Source organism: Mirounga angustirostris, unplaced genomic scaffold (assembly GCF_029215605.1).
Source record: "Mirounga angustirostris isolate CCGP_5_RB_7025 unplaced genomic scaffold, mMirAng1.0.hap1 SCAF_7, whole genome shotgun sequence".
NCBI classification, from domain to species: Eukaryota; Metazoa; Chordata; class Mammalia; order Carnivora; family Phocidae; genus Mirounga; species Mirounga angustirostris.
In genome coordinates, this window is record NW_026991715.1 from 59,583,093 (window position 1) to 59,603,857 (window position 20,765).

Sequence of the window (20,765 nt, forward strand, 5' to 3'; positions counted from 1 at the left end):
AGACAATGGAAGAAGACAGCCAACCAACCAATCCATCAGCCAATACAAGGATACTGCTGAAACCAAATTAAACTGCATAGCATTGCTATCAATTTCTGGGAAGATAAACTGTTTTTATTTTTATTTATTTATTTTTTGGTGGAATGGGGCAGCAAGGAGGAAGGATAGGGTAGAAGTGGGGGGAAGATAAAAGGATGTTTGTATGTGTGCCAAAATATCAAGTACCCAATAATGGAAAAGGACAGGACCATAAAAACAATGAGCAGGCATAGTAAGAAATTAGGAGAGAGATTAAATCTATGGAAAGAATCATAACAAAGAACATTTCTTTGTATTCTAGCATCTGACACAAAGTTGCACAAATAAGCCAATCTTTGAAGAGTACTTTAAGAGTGAAAACAACAAACTCAGTGTCAAAGAGGAATGGACATATAATTAGTTTTAACAAATTTTACATTTCTTTAAATCCCCTCTAAATAGAAATAATTTGTCAAAACATAAAAATGACAGTGCTAAGTACTAAGAATAGCACAGATCTGCAAACAAGTTCAAGCTTCCTCTCCTCATGTTACATAATAAAATGCAGTTAAGTAACAGCATGAACAATGGATTCTGAACTGGGTTGGAACCCCGGTTCCATCACTTACTAACTAGGTAACTAACTTGCCCACTGAGCTTGGGCAACTTACTTAAGTTCTCTGAACCCTGGTTTCCTCATCTGTAAAATGGGAATAAAAATAACCATCATTTACAATTATTATGAGGTTTAAACAAGATAATGTGTGTAAAACATTATCAAAGTACACTACCAGGGTTTGCTAAATGGAGCCAATAAGAGTTATTATTGTTTCTGGCCATGCTTCAAAGCCAGGACAAGTTTGAGTAGTTAAGAGAAACACATTTCTCAAAAGGACCAAATTATATGGCTAGGCCCATTATAGAAACTCTTCTATTTAAAGTAATAAAGACTTCCTTCCATTTTATATGGAAAATTTAATAGGCAAGGAAGTTAACTGACTTTCCTAGAGGAATTAGCGGTAAAGAACTCTGGTTATCTGAATCCTGGTTCAATACATCTTTTCTACCAGAAAAGCACCCAGAATGTAATACCTAATTGTTCTTTTTTATTAATTCTACTTTAAAAAGTTTGGGATATATTTCATATAATCAATTTCTAAAGACAATCAGAAGACCCTTCTCTTTACTTTTCTTGTTCATATAGGAAAGAAAAATATTAGAAAAGAACATTAATTCTTTTATTTTAATAGCCAGCACTTTTTTTTTTTTTAAAGATCTAGGAAAAGAGTATTTATTTAGAGAGCTTTTTTTTTTTAATGTGAAAGCAACATATTATTCATGTTAGTTATGACCTTGTCTAAGGACATTTTTCGTACACAATGCAACCTATTTATAGTTAGACTTCACTTAAAACAGGTTCATCAGAAAATCCAGAAGAACACTTTGTATGGTTTTTCTGGAAGAGAACAGCAAAAATTATTTAGAAAAATATTGACAGGAAGCTTGTGAATCTCTAAACAAGGTAGAAAAAGCTCAATCCAATGACACTAAATACCTTAGAAATTGAATCTACACTGCTAAAAATGCAATACCGAAAATGTGGGTGGCACTGATGCAGAGAATTCAATTCTCTATTTCCTTGAAGAAAAGGAACAGTACATGTACAATGGCACAGGAATACTGCAATATTCAGTTCCCATAACAGCGAGATAGGTCTAACACATTACATTTAGAAATACCAGAACAATTTTCAATTTTCAACCCCCCAAAAAAGCTTTTATAAAAACAATAGTTATTCTAGAATCTCCCACTGCTTGACAAAATTAATTTCAGAAAGGTCAACTTACCAACTCTATTACTTCTACGTTTCGAACTGATGGGTCCGGCGCCACCTCTGGCCAATTAGATAATTCCAGGTAGCCGGTAGCTTTAGTGTTGAGAGTATGAGATAAAGTGCCAAGCTGGAAATGATCCCTATCTATTAAAAGAGAGGAAAATATAAAATAAACAATATGAGCTGAATATAAGAGAGAACAATACTAATCAGAGCTCAAGGTAATTGGCATATTACCTCAAATGTCAAGGAATAAATATAAACTAGGAAGCTCTTCATAGGTCAAAAAACTGATTTCAGTCCATAGATTACAATAATCTCTCCCATAATGGTCAATAAAAAAGCTAATCAGTCAGTGTGTTTAGAGGTGTTGCTCTGAAATGTAGCTTCTCTAAAAATTACTTTACTGTGAATATTAAGAATGACAGCACAGTTAAACAATCCATATACATGTCTTAGCACAAACACATCCAGAATTTTAATAGTTTTTCTACAAAACTGAACTGTTTTTTATCACCAGCAATTAAATAAGAAACAATATGAAAACCAAGGTATATAATTGTTTGATCCTAATTTTAATGGCTACTTGTTAAATTGATAAAATAATTACTCTTTCTAAAAAGCTGGGAAAAATAAGTCAACTTCCATCTTTGAAAAACAAATTTAAAGGGATATTTTTATGAAATAATTCTTCCTAGAAAGTTTTGTTAGTATACATAGAATATTTAATTAGTAAAAACTCACTATTAAGGTAAAAATTAGATTCCTTATTAAATAAAGCTATTTAAAATAGAAATGAAGTCAATGTATATTAGAACAACACAGCTTTAATCTATTATTCTAAGTAATCTAAACTGTTTAGTAAGAATAAAAATAAAATCAGAAGAATGAAATTATTTAGGTAAATAAGGTATATAAAAATATAAACTTTAATAGAAAGGTTGCTCTGGAGAACAGGTAAGTGAGTAGAAAGCATACTGTTTTTATACAATTATACAGGTTAATCATTTACATTTTTTAACAGATAAATTTTAAACATATTAGAAATGGGGAACATTGTCATAACTTTTTAGGTAATATATTTTGCAGTTGTATTCTAATAATACCTTTAAAAGGAGATTCAAGCAGTGGTGCAGGTTTTTGTGCTAGGAATATTTTTTTGGCATATTTACTTAAAGCTCCACTCTTCTCATTCGGAACAATAAGCTGCCTAATAAATCTTGTACGGTCTCTGATGTCATAGTTTTGATCATACTTGCCGAGATTTAATATGTACTGGGTAAGCAATTTTGTCTGTTGGAAAAAAACAGAACAAGATGAGAATACAGTTATTTATGATTATTGATAACTCTGGATAAACATATTTAAAGAGGTAATAAAAATGAATGGTTATGTCAAACAAATGTTGTTCCGTAGGGAATATGCATTTCTAACGCTGCAAATGGAATTTTGAAGCCAAAGCACATGTCCTCTTCGGTATTGGGGAGGTGAATGCTGAGTACTGAGAAGCAGCCATGTGCTAGATTATTAAACTGCTGAAGTGGAAAGAAAGGCATCATTAAAAAAATAATCATATATGGCAAACCCGCTGAAGGGTCTACGTGAGAATAATGAATGTGGAAATACAACTAAAAACATGGCACTCAAAACTTAATCGGAAAAATATGCAGGACATCAAAACATCAGAGAGTATTAGGGGGCTGGCAAACTGCTTCTCCCGAGATGTGTTTTATGAAGAGATACTGTCCCTGGCATAAGCAGTGTCTGCACTCTGACTGCACTCAGTTACTTTACCCTGAATTATGACCCATTAAAGCAGACACATGAATCACTGAACTGGATTACTGCAAATTATTTGCAGTGCATTTAGCTGTTACTTTTTCATAAAAGCAAGCTGCTGATGCCCTCTAAAAACCAGGATAAAAGACTCCTTCCATTTTTTTTTCCCATGCTGCTTATAGCCTCTAGTAATATTGGTCATTTATTTATTTATGTAAGGCAGCAACTTATTATAGTAGCTTTTACACTGTAATAAGATTTCCAAAGTCAATTTTTGAATGTACTACATTAACATATATTGAGATAATTTTAATAGTAATTAAACCAAAATCGAAATGTTATCAAAATAGTTATTTTAAACCCCAGTTATTTTACTGAAAAAGCATAGCTTTAATTTAGGTTACACAAATACAATTGTAGCTATAAATTAAATAGGATTCATAATACATGGATAAAATAAACATCTACATTACAACAATTTATAGACATTAGAAACGGACACAAAATAAAATCAATCAAGTCAGGCAGAGCTAAAGACAATTCTAGAACAGTAAGTCAAAGTACACAAATGGTGTGGTAAACTCTCTTACAGTAATAATTGGTTAAGATAATTGATTTGGATAGAAAGCAACCTTCTTGCAGTAACAATGTATTTATAAAGCATTAACCTAGTTCCAATAAAGTAGAACCATAAAAAATACAAGGGAAAAATGTTAATAGAGCTATTGTGAATTTGGTTACCAATAACTGCTATTCTCTAGTTACTAGACTATGTTGGTTCAACTACAGATAAGAAAAATTCTATGATTCATTTTTAAAGACAATTAGCAAAATATTCACCAAATGAGGAATGCAGCTCAAAACAAAGTGTGGTGTGCTGGACTAGGTTATTAGCTTTCTGAGACAGCCTGGGAAATACACTAACCGCCAGTTTTCTCAAATGCACAGTGAGAATTTACAACCAGCGTAATTCTGAAGTCCATCTGAGTGTGGTGATTTAGAAGATGAAATTAAAATAAATCAGAGAAATAAAGTAAGTCTGTTCATTACAATGATTTCCTAAAAATTTTAATTCCAGTATAGCTAACATACAGTGTTATATTAATTTCAGGTGTACGATACAGTGACTAAATGATTTTTTTTTTTTTTGAGCTAGTGGAGTGATACAGCTTCTATTTCTGATCCCCAAAATTAATTTTTAGGAAATTAAACTATTTCAATATATTAACAGACACTATTGAGAGTTGGGAATTTTAAGCAATTAAAATTTTGTAATTTTTAAAGTATGCAAGTATGTAAACTTGTTTGATCATATTGGTGGGCTTATAAAAATAGTTCTATTAAACATCCATTTTCAAAATGAAAATTCTTTCTAAAAGATAAAAACCTATCTATGTATAATGATGCATTAAAAGTATAAGCGAATAATGATCCACCATACATTCATATACTTTAATCAGTTTCTTAGGAGTATCTACCTGTAGTACTAAGTCATTGGTATTTCTCTGAAGAACATATTTTATTTAATTATTTTTATTTTTTTATTGTTTTTAATTTGACAGAGAGAGGCAGCCAAAGAGGGAACACAAGCAGGGGCAATGGGAGAGGGAGAAGCAGGCCTCCGGCCGAGCAGGGAGCCCAATGCGGGGCTTGATCCCAGGACCCCGGGATCATAACCCAAGCCGAAGGCAGACGCTTAATGACTGAGCCACCCAGGCACCCCTGAAGAACATATTTTAATATGGTCTTACCTTGAAATTTAAAAAAAAAATAAGACTACCCACAATCCTTTTCAAAACTGAATTTATGATCAATAATTATGAAATTCTTGACATTTTCAACTTACTCCTTTCTATAGACCATAATATTTTTAATGAAGAAAACACCCTCTTTACATAAACAATCTGGTAAGCATAAAGAAAATCCTGTTGATAGAACGATATTCTATCGTTGCTTTCTTTCATGCTGATATCTGTAAAAATATCAAGCCTAGATACTTAACTTTTACCCCTCCAATCTTTTTTTTTGATAATTATTTTTATGAGATGAAACTTTAAGTCATTCTCTATTTATACTTTTTAAAATATTTCACCAAATTTAGAAAATGCAAAATCAATTACCTTCTCAATTTCATTTCACTCCAATACAAAATAGGAGCTCCATCAAAAAAGTCTTTATATTAGTTGAGATACTGCAAATGACAGAACTTCAAAAATAAATCTTGAGGTCTTAACACTTAACTTGAAGGGATAAATTTCAATAACTCCTTGCTTGCAAGATTTGTTTCCAAGAATTGCCATTTGCTAAAATTTTCAAAAGTCGAAGGTTTTTGGCACTCAATTTGGTAAACACTTTAAAGATTTCCAACTGATTCTGAATCAAAATCTAACAAAGAGAAGTTCTGCTTACTCCCATCCCCTCCCCTGGTAAAAAAAAAAAAAAAAAGCCAACATAGGACACTTAGGTTAATTTACAAAGCAGTTTTTCACAAAATCATGTTTCTAGGATCCATGTGGTAACATGCAGCAAAAATGTTGTGTACAAGAGTGTATGCTGTCATGCTTAAGTATTTTTTTCAGTATTAGCTTCATGACAAGAATTCTGTAGTTCAATTAAACTATATATATCAAATATCAGTATATTTGGCCATTACAGTTTTATTTCAGTAGACAGAACAGAGATGGTTTGCGTGCACAACTAATTCTCAAAATGCTTCTCTTTCATAGTTTTCTTAATTTAATAAGAAATTGATTTTACCATGACAACATTTTTAGCAAAACCAAGTAATTTTATCTTCCATGTTGACCTTTTAAATTTACAAGAGCATTTACAGCACTTCTGAAAGAATAAACTTCCAAAAGCTTTGATTCCATTTATAGCACTGATAGAAAAAACATATAAAAGCTTTGAGTGAAAAAAGTCAACCTATTATTGGAATTAACTGATTTTTTATTTGAAAACTAGCATTGTTTAGGTCCTTTTTCTGCTAATGGAGCCAATATATTAACAGTTACTGCTTCATTTTTCATATGTGCAAAAGAGAACTTGGAATATAAAATGAAGAAAATTAATTTTTTAAAAATTATCTAAATGAGATCTTGTATCACAGAGAGACATGTAAACATCTTCTGTACCTGTATATATTTGTGATCTTGAGACACAATCTTCTTAAAATAACTCTTAGGCTTTTTAAATAGATGCTGATGCTTTTTTTAGCAGATACATTTTATCTTTTGGTGGTTGTGTGGTCAGTGATATCACTGCAGTTCTCATAGTGGATGGTAAATACTGATAAACATTTTGTGCATACTAAGTACCAAGAAAGAAATTCAGTACTTCAGTAAGTATACACTTCGATTTTTAAGAACTGATTGCTGCTGGGTTTATAAGAAGATAAAGGAAGAACTACCAAATAATAATATAAATAGGCTTTAGATTTACACTGCACAATAAATAACGAAAGAACTGACCACTCCCTAATGATCTATGGCAGGACTGTCTCCTGCACGTATTTCATCTACAACCAACCCCAAACTTTCCATGTCTTCCTTTTACTCCATCCACTGACAGCTTGGGAGCTTCATGCTTTGCACAGGCCATAGCACAACCTGCTGGTACAAGTTGCCAGCAGATGAAACACTTCAACACTTATCTCACCACCATTGAGAAAAGGAAGGATTTAGTTTTTTCCTACTAGCCCTGTCAGGGCACACTTCATTTTACCAGCACACATTCTGAATGCTGCTCTAAAAGAGAAATTACTTATGTTACATCTCAAAAAGGTTGGGAAAAGTCTTTCTGATTTAAATGTCTTACATATTAAAATGAAATCTCTGTTCGTTGCACTTTTGTTTCCATGTCATCAGACAAAACCACAGCAGAGGTTAAAAGTACAATATGGAGGTCTACAAACTCTGTCCTACTTTAACACAACTATTAATGACAAAAATGAAAAATTTGGGGCAAATCCCAAACTGGATAGGACAGAGACAACAGACATGTATTAAGTCTGTCCTGGGCAACAGTGACAAAGAAAGTAAACAATGGTCAAGTAAATAATCACGGACATTTTAATATAACCAAAGACTCAATCTAAAACCAGATGGGACATTAAATAGTACTCTTAAATAGGTTTTACTCATAAAATTATAAAAGACAAAGAGAATACAATGTACCTAAATAACAGAAACAATATCTTATAGAACTGTTTGTTAAATTTTGATTTCAGATTATTTTTTTCTGCTTAAATTTAAAGGATTATGACTGGTATCAACTAACAGCTAATGCTACCCAGACACTACCCCAATTAACATTCCTTTCGGACTGACTCTAAGTCACTGGGACATAGGAAAATGAACTTCGGGGAATGCTACATAAAAATTTTAAAATTCATTATTTAAAAAAACTTCTCAAAATACGGGCATATTTCTACCTAAACACTCTGACAACTAATAAACTGGTACATATTTGCTCAAACCAGAGCTTTCTTCAAATATTTATTAAGTCAGCACAAAATAATAAAAGGTATCTTAAAATATAGTCCTAAAATCGGCTGAGATATACTCTTTATTTTTTTAATTTAATTTAATTTTATTATGTTATGTTAGTCACCATACATCATTAGTTTTTGATGTAGGGATCCACGATTCATTGTTTCCGTATAACACTGAGTGCTCCATGCAGTACTTGCCCTCCTTAATACCCATCACCAGGCCAACCCATCCCCCCACCCCCTCCCCTCTAAAACCCTCAGTTTGTTTCTCAGAGTCCATAGTCTCTCATGGTTTGTTTCTCCCTCCGATTTCCCCCCCTTCATTTTTCCTTTCCTTCTCATATTGTCCTCCATGCTATTCCTTATGTTCCACAAATAAGTGAAATCATATGATAATTGACTTTCTCTATTTGACTTATTTCACTTAGCATAATCTCCTCCAGTCCCAACCATGTTGATGTAAAAGCTGGGTATTCATCCCTTCTGATGGCTGAGTAATATTCCATTGTATATATGGACCACATCTTCTTTATCCACTGCGATATACTCTTTAATTTAAGGAAAATAAAAAAGTACACAGAATTTAGCATTTAGCACAGCGAAGATTAATATTGATTCCACACAGTTGTTACTTTGAAAAAGAAGGATATTGGCAAATGGTTTGGTAAATGAAAGAAAGCTACACAGAATTCTTAACCTACACCAGAGGGAAATATCTAAGCAGTACCAGTGATCCATGTAATCAATTTCATCATTTTATGACTAACCAGGATTCTTTATGTGACTTGGATAAAATTTCCTGAATTTAACAGTATCCATATTTTTATCCACTTGAAAAGTTTTCTGTAAGTTCTTTCTTTATATGCTATATTTGCTTGAGTTTTTTAATGCCAAGAAAATATATCAAAAGGGTAAAAAAAAAAAAAAAGAAAAGAAAGGGTAGCAATTATCACTTCATAGAGCTTGAGCCCCTTTTGCTGTCATGTTAAGTCATGCTGGGGGCAGAGACACATTTCTCAAAGACTTGAATCACAGGGCAAGAGAGAATTTGTGGGTTGTTTTTTTGTTTTGTTCTGTTTTTAAGATTTTATTTATTTAGAGTGTGAGTTGGAGGGAGAGACAGATGGAGAGAGAGAGAGAATCTCAAGCAGACTTCATGCTGAGCGCAGAGCCCGAAGCGGGGATCAATCCCAGGACCCTGAGATCGTGACTTGAGCCAAAACCAAGAGTCAGATGCTCAACTGAATGAGCCACTCAGACACCCCAAGAGAGAATTTGTTTATAACTTCAGGAAGGATCTCCAAAATATAACTGTGATTTATAAAATTTCTTACTAAGAACCAAAAAGTCCAAAAAGCAATACAAAGAAAATACAAGTATTAAGGATACTCAATGAATCACTCTCTTTTCTAGTAGCAGAAAAGTAGAAACCTGTCTCACAGAAAATGAGATAGTTACTTAAAATAAATGAAATTATATTTATACATGTCAATATTTTAAAAACATGGTATTAAGTGAAAAAAGTAGGTTACAAGAGTATGCAAGCAAAATACCAAAACCCACAAACCAGTGACGTACTTTACAGACATATACTCATGTAGTAAGCACGTAAAACCACCCATGACCAAAGCACACCACCAATATGACAGTAGCTACCAATGGGGAGGAAAATAAGGTATGAACAGGAACTCGAGGTTTTACTTTTATTATTACACTCCCTTAAAAAAAAACAATTATGGCAAAAACACTGACTTAACCTTAGTGGTAGTTATATATCTATTCATACTATTTTGCACTTTTCTATAGGTTCGCATTATTTCATAATTAAAAAGAAAAACATGAGCTAAGCAAAACACTAACATATATTACTCATCACTACATTTAAAAGATTACAGGAAGTTTAAAAACAAATGCACCCATTATTAATTTACAGCCACTATTAACCAGTTTAATCAACTCCTAGTTTTCTGTCTCAGACCTCAGTAGACTATTTCAAGGAAGTCATGCTCAACCTTTACACTGTCTTAAGAGCTGTAGAGCTTCAGCAACTTCAACTGATTTCAAAGTCCTTCAGCGTCTCCCCTGTATAACAGTGAAATTACTCTTTGTATGAGTATTGTAATAGCATTTTCTACTCTTGATAATCATATCTAACCATGTTTTTCTTCATAAAAGGAGGGATTTTCAGCACCCTTTTCTCAGTAGGGTAAACCAAAATGGAGTGTTCTTCCTAATGAGAATAAATTCTCACTAATGGGACTAATTCCCTTACTATAAACAATGATATTCTCTAAGAATAATCCAGCAGCTGGTTAGCAGTGTAAGCTAGGGGTACAAAAAGAGCATAATAACTAACACGGAATAGGCATTATTATGATCCAGGAAATCCTAACACTTTACATGGATTGTCTCCTTTGATCTTTATAATAATTTTGTGAGGTAGATACGGTACTTGTGCTCTAGCAATTATTCTGAAAATGTGCATTTGTTCCAATTCAGTTGCATAATATGAATTTTGTGTTTGCTTGGGCATAATTTTGTCTGCAATACTAGATGAAGGCAGAAAATGGCTACCAGCTGAACTGGGCTTTGTAGGAATTACAAAACATACCAACCTCAAACATCTACCTCAGATCACTACATGTGTTATCAGTGGTACAACTTTCCATCCAATTTCAGATTAATCCTTCTTCCACTATGTAACTAACAAATACAGCCTTTTCAACACCCATTTCCACGTCAGGTCTTTTCCAAGGGAAAGAGCTATATTCACTGTATTATTTATATATTTCTTAACCATTTAACATGTGTAAAACTGTGCTCCTGTTTTTATTAGGTTCTTTTTAATTTATCATCAGTGAAGTTTTTGAGTGTTGTCCCTCTAGTATTGTGCAATTTTGTAAAGCATGATGATTTTTAAGAACATTTATACTGCATTATAAAGAACTATTTATTATAATTCCCAACTTACAGATAAGAAAAATAAGTCTTAGATAGGTTATATAATTTGTCCAAAATCATGTACCTAGTAAATGGTAAAACAGGATTTGCAGCCAGACAGTCTAATACGAGAGCCTGTAGTACTCTCAATCACTACCTTCCCTCCAGTAACTGACACCAAATAGTTTTAAGATAGTCATCACACACAGTTAAATTGCTTTCCAAATACAAATTTCCATCTGAAATAACCAAGTTAGAAAATTAAAGCTCATTGAAATGGTCCACCTAAAGAGTATTAACCATGTTTTTTAAAAAAAAACTGTATGAAGCAGCTTTATATATGCATATCCAAAAAGAAAAATATTAAAATGTTGAAGAATATATAATACAAATGATAAACAAGATGTTGATTTTTTTTTTAGGTACTATATTTTTCAGTTCTAGAATACTTCCATTTGATTCTTTTTTACAATTTCTACTTCTCCACCGACAATTCTTATCTTTTTGTCCATTGTGAGAATATTTTCCTTTATATTTGCTGGCTCCAGTTATAAAAAGCTGCTTCAAAGTGTTTATTCGCAAATTCCAACATCTGGATCGCCTCAGAGTTGGTTTCTGTTGGTTCTTTCAATTTTCTTGAAAACTGGTATTTTCCTGGTGTTTTGTTTGTGTGTGTGTGTGTGTGTGTGAGATAAAACACGTAACATTTGCCATCTTAACCATTTTTAGGTATGCAGTTCAAGCACAGTGTTGTACAGCCAATACCATCATCCATCTCCAAAAATTTTTATATATTCATAAATTGAAACTCCATATCCTTTAAACAATAACTTCCCATTATGGTTCTCCTTATATAGAATAATTTTGGATTGTATTTTGGACATTATGAATGTTATATTTTAGAGGCCTTGGACATCATCACACTCTTTGAGTATTGATTTTTTTTTTTAAGATTGACTGATTTATTTGAGAGAGAGCGCACATAAGAGAGCAAGTGGGGGCAGGGGAGAGAATCTCAAGCAGACTCTCTGCTGAGTGCAGAGCCCTATGTGGGGCTCAATCAAAGGAGACTCATATTATGACCTGAGCCAAAATGGAGAGTCTGATGTTTAACTGACAGAGCCACCCAGGTGCCCTGAGAGTACTGATTTTTATTTATTTATTTTAGCACACAATTAACATGGTTGAGTTCAAAGTGCAAACTTTGTCTCTTTGGTGCAGCTCAAATTTCAGTTCAGATCTTTATTCTAAGCTGTGCTGCTCTGAATCCACCTTGACCATGTGTGGTTCAAGGTCGGCCAGAGACCGGAGCAGAGTTATTCACAGATCTTGAGGCTCCACGATATGGCTCATTCCCTTATGGAATTCTTCCCTAATTTTCTAGTATCTATCATTTTCCTGAACTGTGTTCTCTACTTCTTCAGGCCAGAAGGACCTTAGGTTTCCTTTTGGAGTTTTAGGCCCTGTGCAGAGTGCCAATTGTAGCCTGTCCTCTGGATAAAAGCCATAAAAGTGGGGAAACTTACTCTGTACCACTCCCTTCTTCCAAGTGTTAATTCCCCTCCAGACTCTTCCTGCTTTTCTTTACTCTTCTGAGACTTTGGACAGTTATTATTTATTTTTTCCAAAGTTTATAGCTGTTCTCTATGGGAGGGTCAGTTCAGCAGGAACCAACTCTATATACTGAAAGCAGACTGTTGACTTATTTTTAAATTAGTTTTCATATCAGGTAAAAATATTTTGAGGTATTAAAGAAGTTCATTACTCAATTATTCCTCAAGAAAACAAATGAGCACAATGTGCTAAATCTTATAAAAATTAATTTAGATCTCAGGTCCCAATAACTAAATAATTCATTAACAATTCTGGAATGCTCACTGAGGTATCTAAACCATAGGGAATTCAGATCTACAAATAAGTATCAGGACTTCATGGCAAACCAGCCCTGAGCACTGTGGCTTGGTCTCCTTAATCCAGTTTTAAAGATAGCTGAAGTAAATAAGCACAGAAAACAATTTTTTACATTTAGGTCAAGTAAATCATTTATGTCTCTGTCTCATATCCAGATACGAGCCATACAACTTAAAAACGCTGTCAAGTTGATGGTGATAAAAATTACTCTTTAATGCTTATTTTACCAATTCTTTCAAAACCCCTTTTCTTGAGAAAGGAGAAACTGGAGAACAGAGCACAACCCTATAGACACTGCCACTCACCTATTTTTATATTTAAGCATTTAAAAAACAATGAGTTACATAAAAATGCATATGAAAACTTGGTATATTTTCTAAACATCATTATGCTTTTACCAGTTGGTGGTGAAGTCAATTTGTGGTTATCTAGAAGTATCATTCTAAAATATACAATAGAACACTTCAGAAGTTGAGCTCCAAAACTTCATTTAATAATACAACTCAAGAAAAAAATGTCTGAGTGCAAGCTATGTTGTCTTCATATTCAAAAGATATGGAATACATTCCACAATTTCTGAATGAAAAGTACTATTTTCCATTATTGTTTCTTTATAGCTACAAAGAGGGCCAAAAACAAACAGAACTTTCATTTAGTTGTGTAAGACTAACTACTTTTGGTCTGAATTAACATTCTAATTTTGTATTAATTTTATAATAACCTAGAAGCTAAATACATTTAGAGTACCCAATTCTAGGTGTTATAATGACTTTCACAATACTACATGGATTTACAGTGTCAGGCTAACATGCTGTTTTTATCAATAAACAAGAAACTCACAACAAACATAGCTGTTTCATGACTCTCACTGCTCTCCTTTTTTCCTATTCTAGGGGCGCTGGGTGGCTCAGTCGGTTAAGCTCTGCCTGAGCTCTGCTCAGGTCGTGATCCCAGGGTCCTGGGATTGAGCCCCACCTCAGACTCCCTGCTCAGCGGGAAGCCTCCCTCTCCCTCTCCCTCTGCCCCCCCACTCCCCCACGCTCGCTCGCTGCTTGCTCTCTCTCAAATAAATAAATAAAATCTCTTTAAAAAAAAAGTCTTATCCTTTACAAAACTTTCATCTCTCACCTCGTCCTACTTCAGACTTTCAATAACTTTCTCCTCTGAAGTTCCACTGTATCTTAATACTTCTATTACAGCGGTTACCGCATACTATTTCATTGTTATGTTTTTCTCCCCTCCTAGACCAGAATGTCATTTCTCTGCACCACTACCTTCTAATATAGAACCTTAAGGAAACAGACACCTAGTGATTGTTGAGTGGACAGACTAATGCATGAATAGACTTTAGCTGCTTCATCAGAATAAAGAGGAAAGCAGGTGTCATATAGGTAGACTAAGGTTTAGATTCTTACCTGTTTGGAGTTGGTTAAATACAATTTTGCTCCCAGATTTAAAATCTGCAGTTTTACCAGATCATCTTCACTAGTGAAACTTTTAGCCATCTTCCTCAAAACATCAGGGGCTATTTTAGGAACTCGTTCACAGTTTTCTCCAATTAGCCAAAGAATACTTGCTCTAGCCACAGGAACCTAATATTAGAAGCAGATTATATAGTTACAAATAAGATAATCACACTCTCTCCTTGATGATAACATAGAAAAGGCTCTAAATATAATAAAGGTTTTATATCCATTCATGTAACATGTATATCCAGGAAGTGTACTTTTAGTTACGGATTTTCTTTAGTTATCAAAAAATAAACACCCAGGAACTATAATTAAAACTGATTTCAGAGATAATGCGCCTTAGAAAAGATTCATAGAGAAAAAACCATTTGTCTAGAATCTTGATTCTGTCATAGATGTGCAAGTCCATTCACATTTGTTTATGCATTACTGGTGCTGCTTTTGCCCTACAATAGCAGAGGTAGTTACAGTCGACCCTTGAACAATACAGGTTTGAACTGCAGTGGGTCTTTATTTTGGATTTTTTTCAATAAATACAGTATAATACTGTAAACCTATTTTCTCTTCCTTATGATTTTCATAATAACATTTTCTATTCTCTAGCTTATTGTAAGAACTCAGTATGTAATACATGCAACATACAAAGTATGTGTTAATCAACTGTTTATGTTATTGGTAAGGCTTCTGGTCAACAGTAGGCTATCAGCAGTTAAGTTTTTGGGGAGTCAAAGTTAAACTTGGATTTCTGACTGTAGGAGGGAGGGGGTTGGCACCCCTAACCCCTACACTGTTCAGGTGCCAACTATTGTTGCATCAAAGACCATAAAGCTGAAAATATTCACTATCTAGCAATTTCAGAAAAGGTTTGCTGACTTCTGCTCTAGGGCTCTGGTTAATAAACCTCAATGCCCATAGAAATCATCTAGAATTCTTACTAAACCTACAGGGTTTTGGTATCAGGTCCAAGACAGTAGCTCTGTCGTGGGGCCCAGGAATTTACATTTTATGAAGCATCACAGATGATTTCTAAGATGGGAGGTCTGCAAACCATGTTTTGAGAATTCCCTGGATAACAGAAAAAAAGGAATAGATTCATTAAAGACTATGATTCCAAATTAAAACTCTTACTGTCCTCTATATATTTGCATCTACAGTACTGGGGATGTATAAAACTGACAAGATCATCAAAGTCTACTTACAAAATCATGAATCCTGGTCTATTATTTGGTCATCAACAAAAGAAATAGGGATAAGATAAATCCGTCCAATACTCTATTTTGGCATTATATTTTTTTAATAAAGTACATTTCAATATAATTTGTTTTTTTAAAAATTGCTTTGCTACAAATTGGAAACCTTCCATCAGCACCATTAAGACCAACATTTTAGAGTATGCAAATTAGTTTTATTACTATTTATTTGTATCCTCTCTTACTCCAAAAGAGATTTGAAGGGGTATGTAAATTAGTTTTTGTGAACATTTTCACCTACTATATAAAATCTGCTTTGTATAATAAATGAAAAAGCCAATGACTATCACTAAGAGGCAGCATCACAAGAAGAGATAATAGTCTTTTTATGAAATCCTTTCCAATTCCTCAGATAAAGTCCTAATATTTTCACTACTGTTTCACAGCTGTACAGGCAGGGCATAACTGTTAAAGAAGAAAGTGAGAATAAGGACCTCTGCACAGCTAAAATTTTATCACAATATCCACCACCTCAAATTCTTTCACAACACCCATCTTATGAAATAGTATAAAATTATTAAGACACTCCTAAGTTGGGTGTTTCACCAGAAGCAAAATGAGGTCATCTGAAAGATTTAAAATCAAAGTATATATTTTCAAATATTATGACAATAGCATTATCTTTAAATTAATATTAGAGTAAGTTTAGTAAAAGAAATCACTGTATTCACGTAATAAGTTTAGTAAGTATAAATAATTGTATAATAATGTTATTATAAGTATATACATGAAGTATGATAAAACTGATATCCTTACTGTACACTGTGGAAAGAAAGAGGTTATTTCTAATGTTCCAAAGGTTACACTGCATTAAAACCTTACTCCCAATCTATTATTTTAAACTGGGCTAAAGAATAGTAATTGAGTGGTACATTAAATTTTCTAGTATGAAGCAATTCAAGTTGCCTGCCTTCATGAAAGGTACCTCTAAATAAGAATATATGCACAACTTCAGATTTTGATTATGCTAGATTTACTTTTCTTAAATATTTTATTATATACTACTGGTATAAAATTTAGAATTCTAGGACATATTCCAACGTATGATCCTACTTTAAAGTAATTTTCTTCTGGTAACAGAGTTATAATTCTTTTTTGCAATTAAGAAGACAATCTCAAAAAGTTTTAAGAGATTGATTATTGTTTATATTCCTACTCATTAATACACTAAGATTAAAATAACAATATTTAAACACTCTAAACATTCACAATGCATACATTTAAAATACAACTCTTTGAGAAAAAATGAAAATCAATAAATTCTAATGCTCACAATGAAAATCTCAAGATGGTGGTGGTGGAGAATAGGGTGATATTCAGAGATTCTAGAACTGAGGTAATAAAATTTCCAAGTAAACATATAAAAAACTTCAGAAAACTTCTCCACAAGAAATAATATCAATATAAAATGTATTTATACCAAATTCTTGATGATGGCAATTTATTAAAAAGCTTAGGAAACCAACAAACCCAGTGTTTTTGTGTTTGGCTGCAACCAGAATCAAGATTTTCAGATTCCAGCCCTACCTTTCTTTCCCAATTAAGTTACAAGACTCCCATTTGTACACTACTGATACTATGATTCATAGTTTCACTCTTTCAAAGATTTAAAGCAAATGAAAAAAGAGCAAATCAGAAAATTAGTCACTTTTTGTTCTCCATGGTCTTTTCAATCACAGAATAAAGAGGACCACTGAACTAAAACCAAACTAATAATACACATATACAAATAACATACATATGTATAAGACATACTTTTATTATGAAACTCTGCTTTTCAATATTTTCAAAGACAAGCTGAATTGTAAATGACTGATTCTTTATTCTAAATGCCCTGATCAAGTGTGGTTTTTTTTTTTTTTAAGATTTTATTTATTTATTTGACAGAGAGACACAGCGAGAGAGGGAACACAAGCAGGGGGAGTGGGAGAGGGAGAAGCAGGCTTCCCACAGAGCAGGGAGCCCAATGCGGGGCTCGATCCCAGGACCCTGGGATCATGACCTGAGCCGAAGGCAGACGCTTAACGACTGAGCCACCCAGGTGCCCCTGATCAAGTGGTTTTAAGTGCACTTTTTAAACCTTCTACAAGAAGGCAGTTTCCATCGTCTTTTAACCCATTAACTTGCCTGCAAAAACATATGATTCCTAGCTGATCACAGCAGTTACAGAAAGACATCTAGGAAGATTTTATAGATCACTCTGTAAGCAGTTCAATGTAAAAGCTATTGTGTTTCAACACTAGCCACTGCACAATGCAACAGTGTAAAATAAATCCTGCAACATCAATTTTATTTATTTAAATTTGTCAAAGGCAAAATCAGTCAACATCTAAACCAACTGCATACAACTAGCTAATCAGATCCAATATTCTGTATCTGGACTCAATATGCATTAACACTTTAGCATGAATTAAGTTGGGGCCACAGGGCAAGGGTAGTTACCTTATGAAAAGGCAGGCATTCAATGGGGCACCAGGGCAAGGAGTACATAAAGTACTATTTTAATATTACTCAGTAGTCTTCACAAAATAACATCCTTTAATTATTCTCTTATGATAATAAATCCTTATCTGTCCCATAAAACATTATATGAAACTCTGGTAGAGCAATCTTCATGTAGCATGCATTTTATTCTGGAAAAACTTTGCTTTAAAAGAGGTCTTTACTACACATGAAGTATAGTCCAAAGGATAAAATATTCACAATCAAAACATATAAGTTGACTGTACTACCAACACAGCTATATCTTATTCAATCTGAATTTAAAAAGTAGAATTAATTTAAATTTTAGTTCTCATATTTTCAACTATGCCACTTCATAAATAACAAATGGAATCAAAATCTTGAATACAAAAAAATCTAAGTTCCTTTTTTAAAAAAATTACATAGCCAACCTCTACTGAGTTCCTACGATATGCCTGGCACTGTTTTAAGACTTTACCTGTTTTCTCAGTCTATTATATAACACAAAGTCCTGAGAAAGTAGGCTCTATCATTATTCCCATTTGATATATGAGGAAACTGGGGCACAAAGGGGTTAAGAAACTTGCCCGACATCTTACAGCTTGTTGGTGTTGGAACTAAGACTGGAAGTCCAAGTCGGAATCCAGAGTTCACCATGGCCACTGGACAGAGACAAAATGAGTGTGCTATACTAGGAAAAATACCAGCCAGCAAAGCAAGAAGACTGGTTCTGGTCCTAGATTGACCATGTATATCATGGAGACAAATAACTTTACATCAGTAGGCCTCATTTACTCATTAATCAAATGAAGGATTACTCCTTTGGCCCAGTTCTTCTGCCATAGTGTACAATGGCTCCTTTATGGCCTTCTGCAGATTTTCCAAGAGCCAGCCTTTTCAGAAGAGGTCTAGGCCTTTCTCTTGACAATTCCTGCATGCATGCATGTGGGGCATTTCCCCACCTCCTTAGATCTCTTGTTCTATGGATAAGATGGCCAGAGTGGAAAGAGATCTGGCTATCATTTTTGTTACCCCTCCTGGAGGGTAGATGAGCCCAGGATTCTACCCTGATAAAGCAGCTTAAGCACAAGAGAAAACATGCTGAAGTGTCCTCTTGTCCTCTGACACTGTCCAGATTGGCTCTTTCTAAACAGCACTGGTTTAAGATACTACCCTTGGATATAGGGTGAAATATACAGAGATTCAGGAAAAAAAGGTCTCATTTAAGAGTCAAGGGCTTAGCTTCCCATTTTAGAATCAATCACTTACCCACATTTAAGAGTCATCAAGTGCCTGGTCAGAATAAAAAGGCCTGTTTCCTTTTCCACATGTCTATTACTCTTAAGTAAACAGCTCTCTTGAATATTTGGAGGAAACAGATTCTAGGGATTCAGTCACTCCCCTTTCTGTCAGTTATATCCCTCATCACCTTCTTCTGGAGTAACTTGTACCTCCAATTCCTAATCGTTTTTAGGATTGTGCATCACAAACTATCTTGCATTGTTCTTCCTTGTCCCACTTCAAGCACTTCAACTTCCTCAGATACATTAAGTAAACAGTAACTCATCACCTTTTAATTCTCCAAAATTTCAAATTTTTGCTACATACCTACATATAGTTTTCTTGTAATTATTTGAATCTCCCTTTGAATTAAGTGCCCAATTTGTTCACTTTTGCTTTCTCTCTTTACCTTACCAAAATCAGGAGGGACGGGGCACCTATGCCTGGTGACTCAGTCGGTTAAAGGTCCCACTCTTGATTTTGGCTCAGGTCATGGTCTCAAGGTTGTGGGATCCAGCCTCGTGGTGGCCCCACACTCAGCAGTCAGTCTGCTTCTCTCTCTCATCCTCTCCCTCTGCCCCCTCCCCCGAACTGCACACTCATGCACTCTCTAATAAGTAAATCTTAAAAAAAAAAAAATAAGGGTTTTTCTACTTTATTGGCTTTCCAAAGGAGATTAAAGATGCATTTATCAATTTCAACAATCTTTTTTTGGTATTCTATTTTACACAATTAACTTTGATCCCTTTTAGACTTTTATGCTTTGTTTCACTACGTTCTTTTTCAAATTTCTTTTCAAATCCTTTTATTTCTGGTCTCTACGTTAAAAATGGTAGCAGTAACCACTTTAGCCACATCCCACACATTTTAGAATAAAGCATTTTCTTTTCCTATATTTTATATAAAACTTGTATTTTTTTCTTTTAAACCTTCTTTCACCTAAAAGTATATTTCTTACTTCAAAACTGATCTGGCACCCTTTCAAATTATTTAATTCTAATTTTATTGCTTATGGTTAAAAAACAAAATCTTTTAAGTTTTCTTTATGTCCAAATACATTCCTGATTTTTTGTAAATGTTTTATGAATACACCCATAAAAGTGGGTGTTATCTGTTCAAGAAATATAAAATTTTACGTATAGTACTGAATCAAGTATTTATTCTATTATTTAATTACTCTTTGTATTTATGTCTATATCTTAAAATCTGCTGGGTATATCTAAAATGAGAGAAGCATATTAAAGTCACCCACCAATTTCTCCTTGCATTTTTTTTTTTAAAGATTTTATTTATCCATTTATTTGACAGAGAGAGAGAACAAGCAGGGA

At 33.6% G+C, this 20,765-nt stretch overlaps 1 protein-coding gene across 10 annotated transcripts in view; it reads right to left on the reverse strand.

Annotated features, from left to right (window-relative positions):
* The window catches only part of AP3B1 (adaptor related protein complex 3 subunit beta 1), a 321,148-nt gene that overhangs the window by 160,173 nt on the left and 140,210 nt on the right, over nt 1-20,765 (reverse strand). For all 10 annotated transcript variants that reach the window (XM_064596275.1, XM_064596274.1, XM_054512544.2 and 7 more), the window contains 3 exons: nt 14,390-14,566; nt 2,959-3,145; nt 1,866-1,996 (listed from right to left, as the gene is read on the reverse strand). In XM_064596275.1, coding sequence (XP_064452345.1) covers nt 1,866-1,996; nt 2,959-3,145; nt 14,390-14,566 — 495 coding nt within the window. The remainder of the gene's footprint in view (nt 1-1,865; nt 1,997-2,958; nt 3,146-14,389; nt 14,567-20,765) is intronic.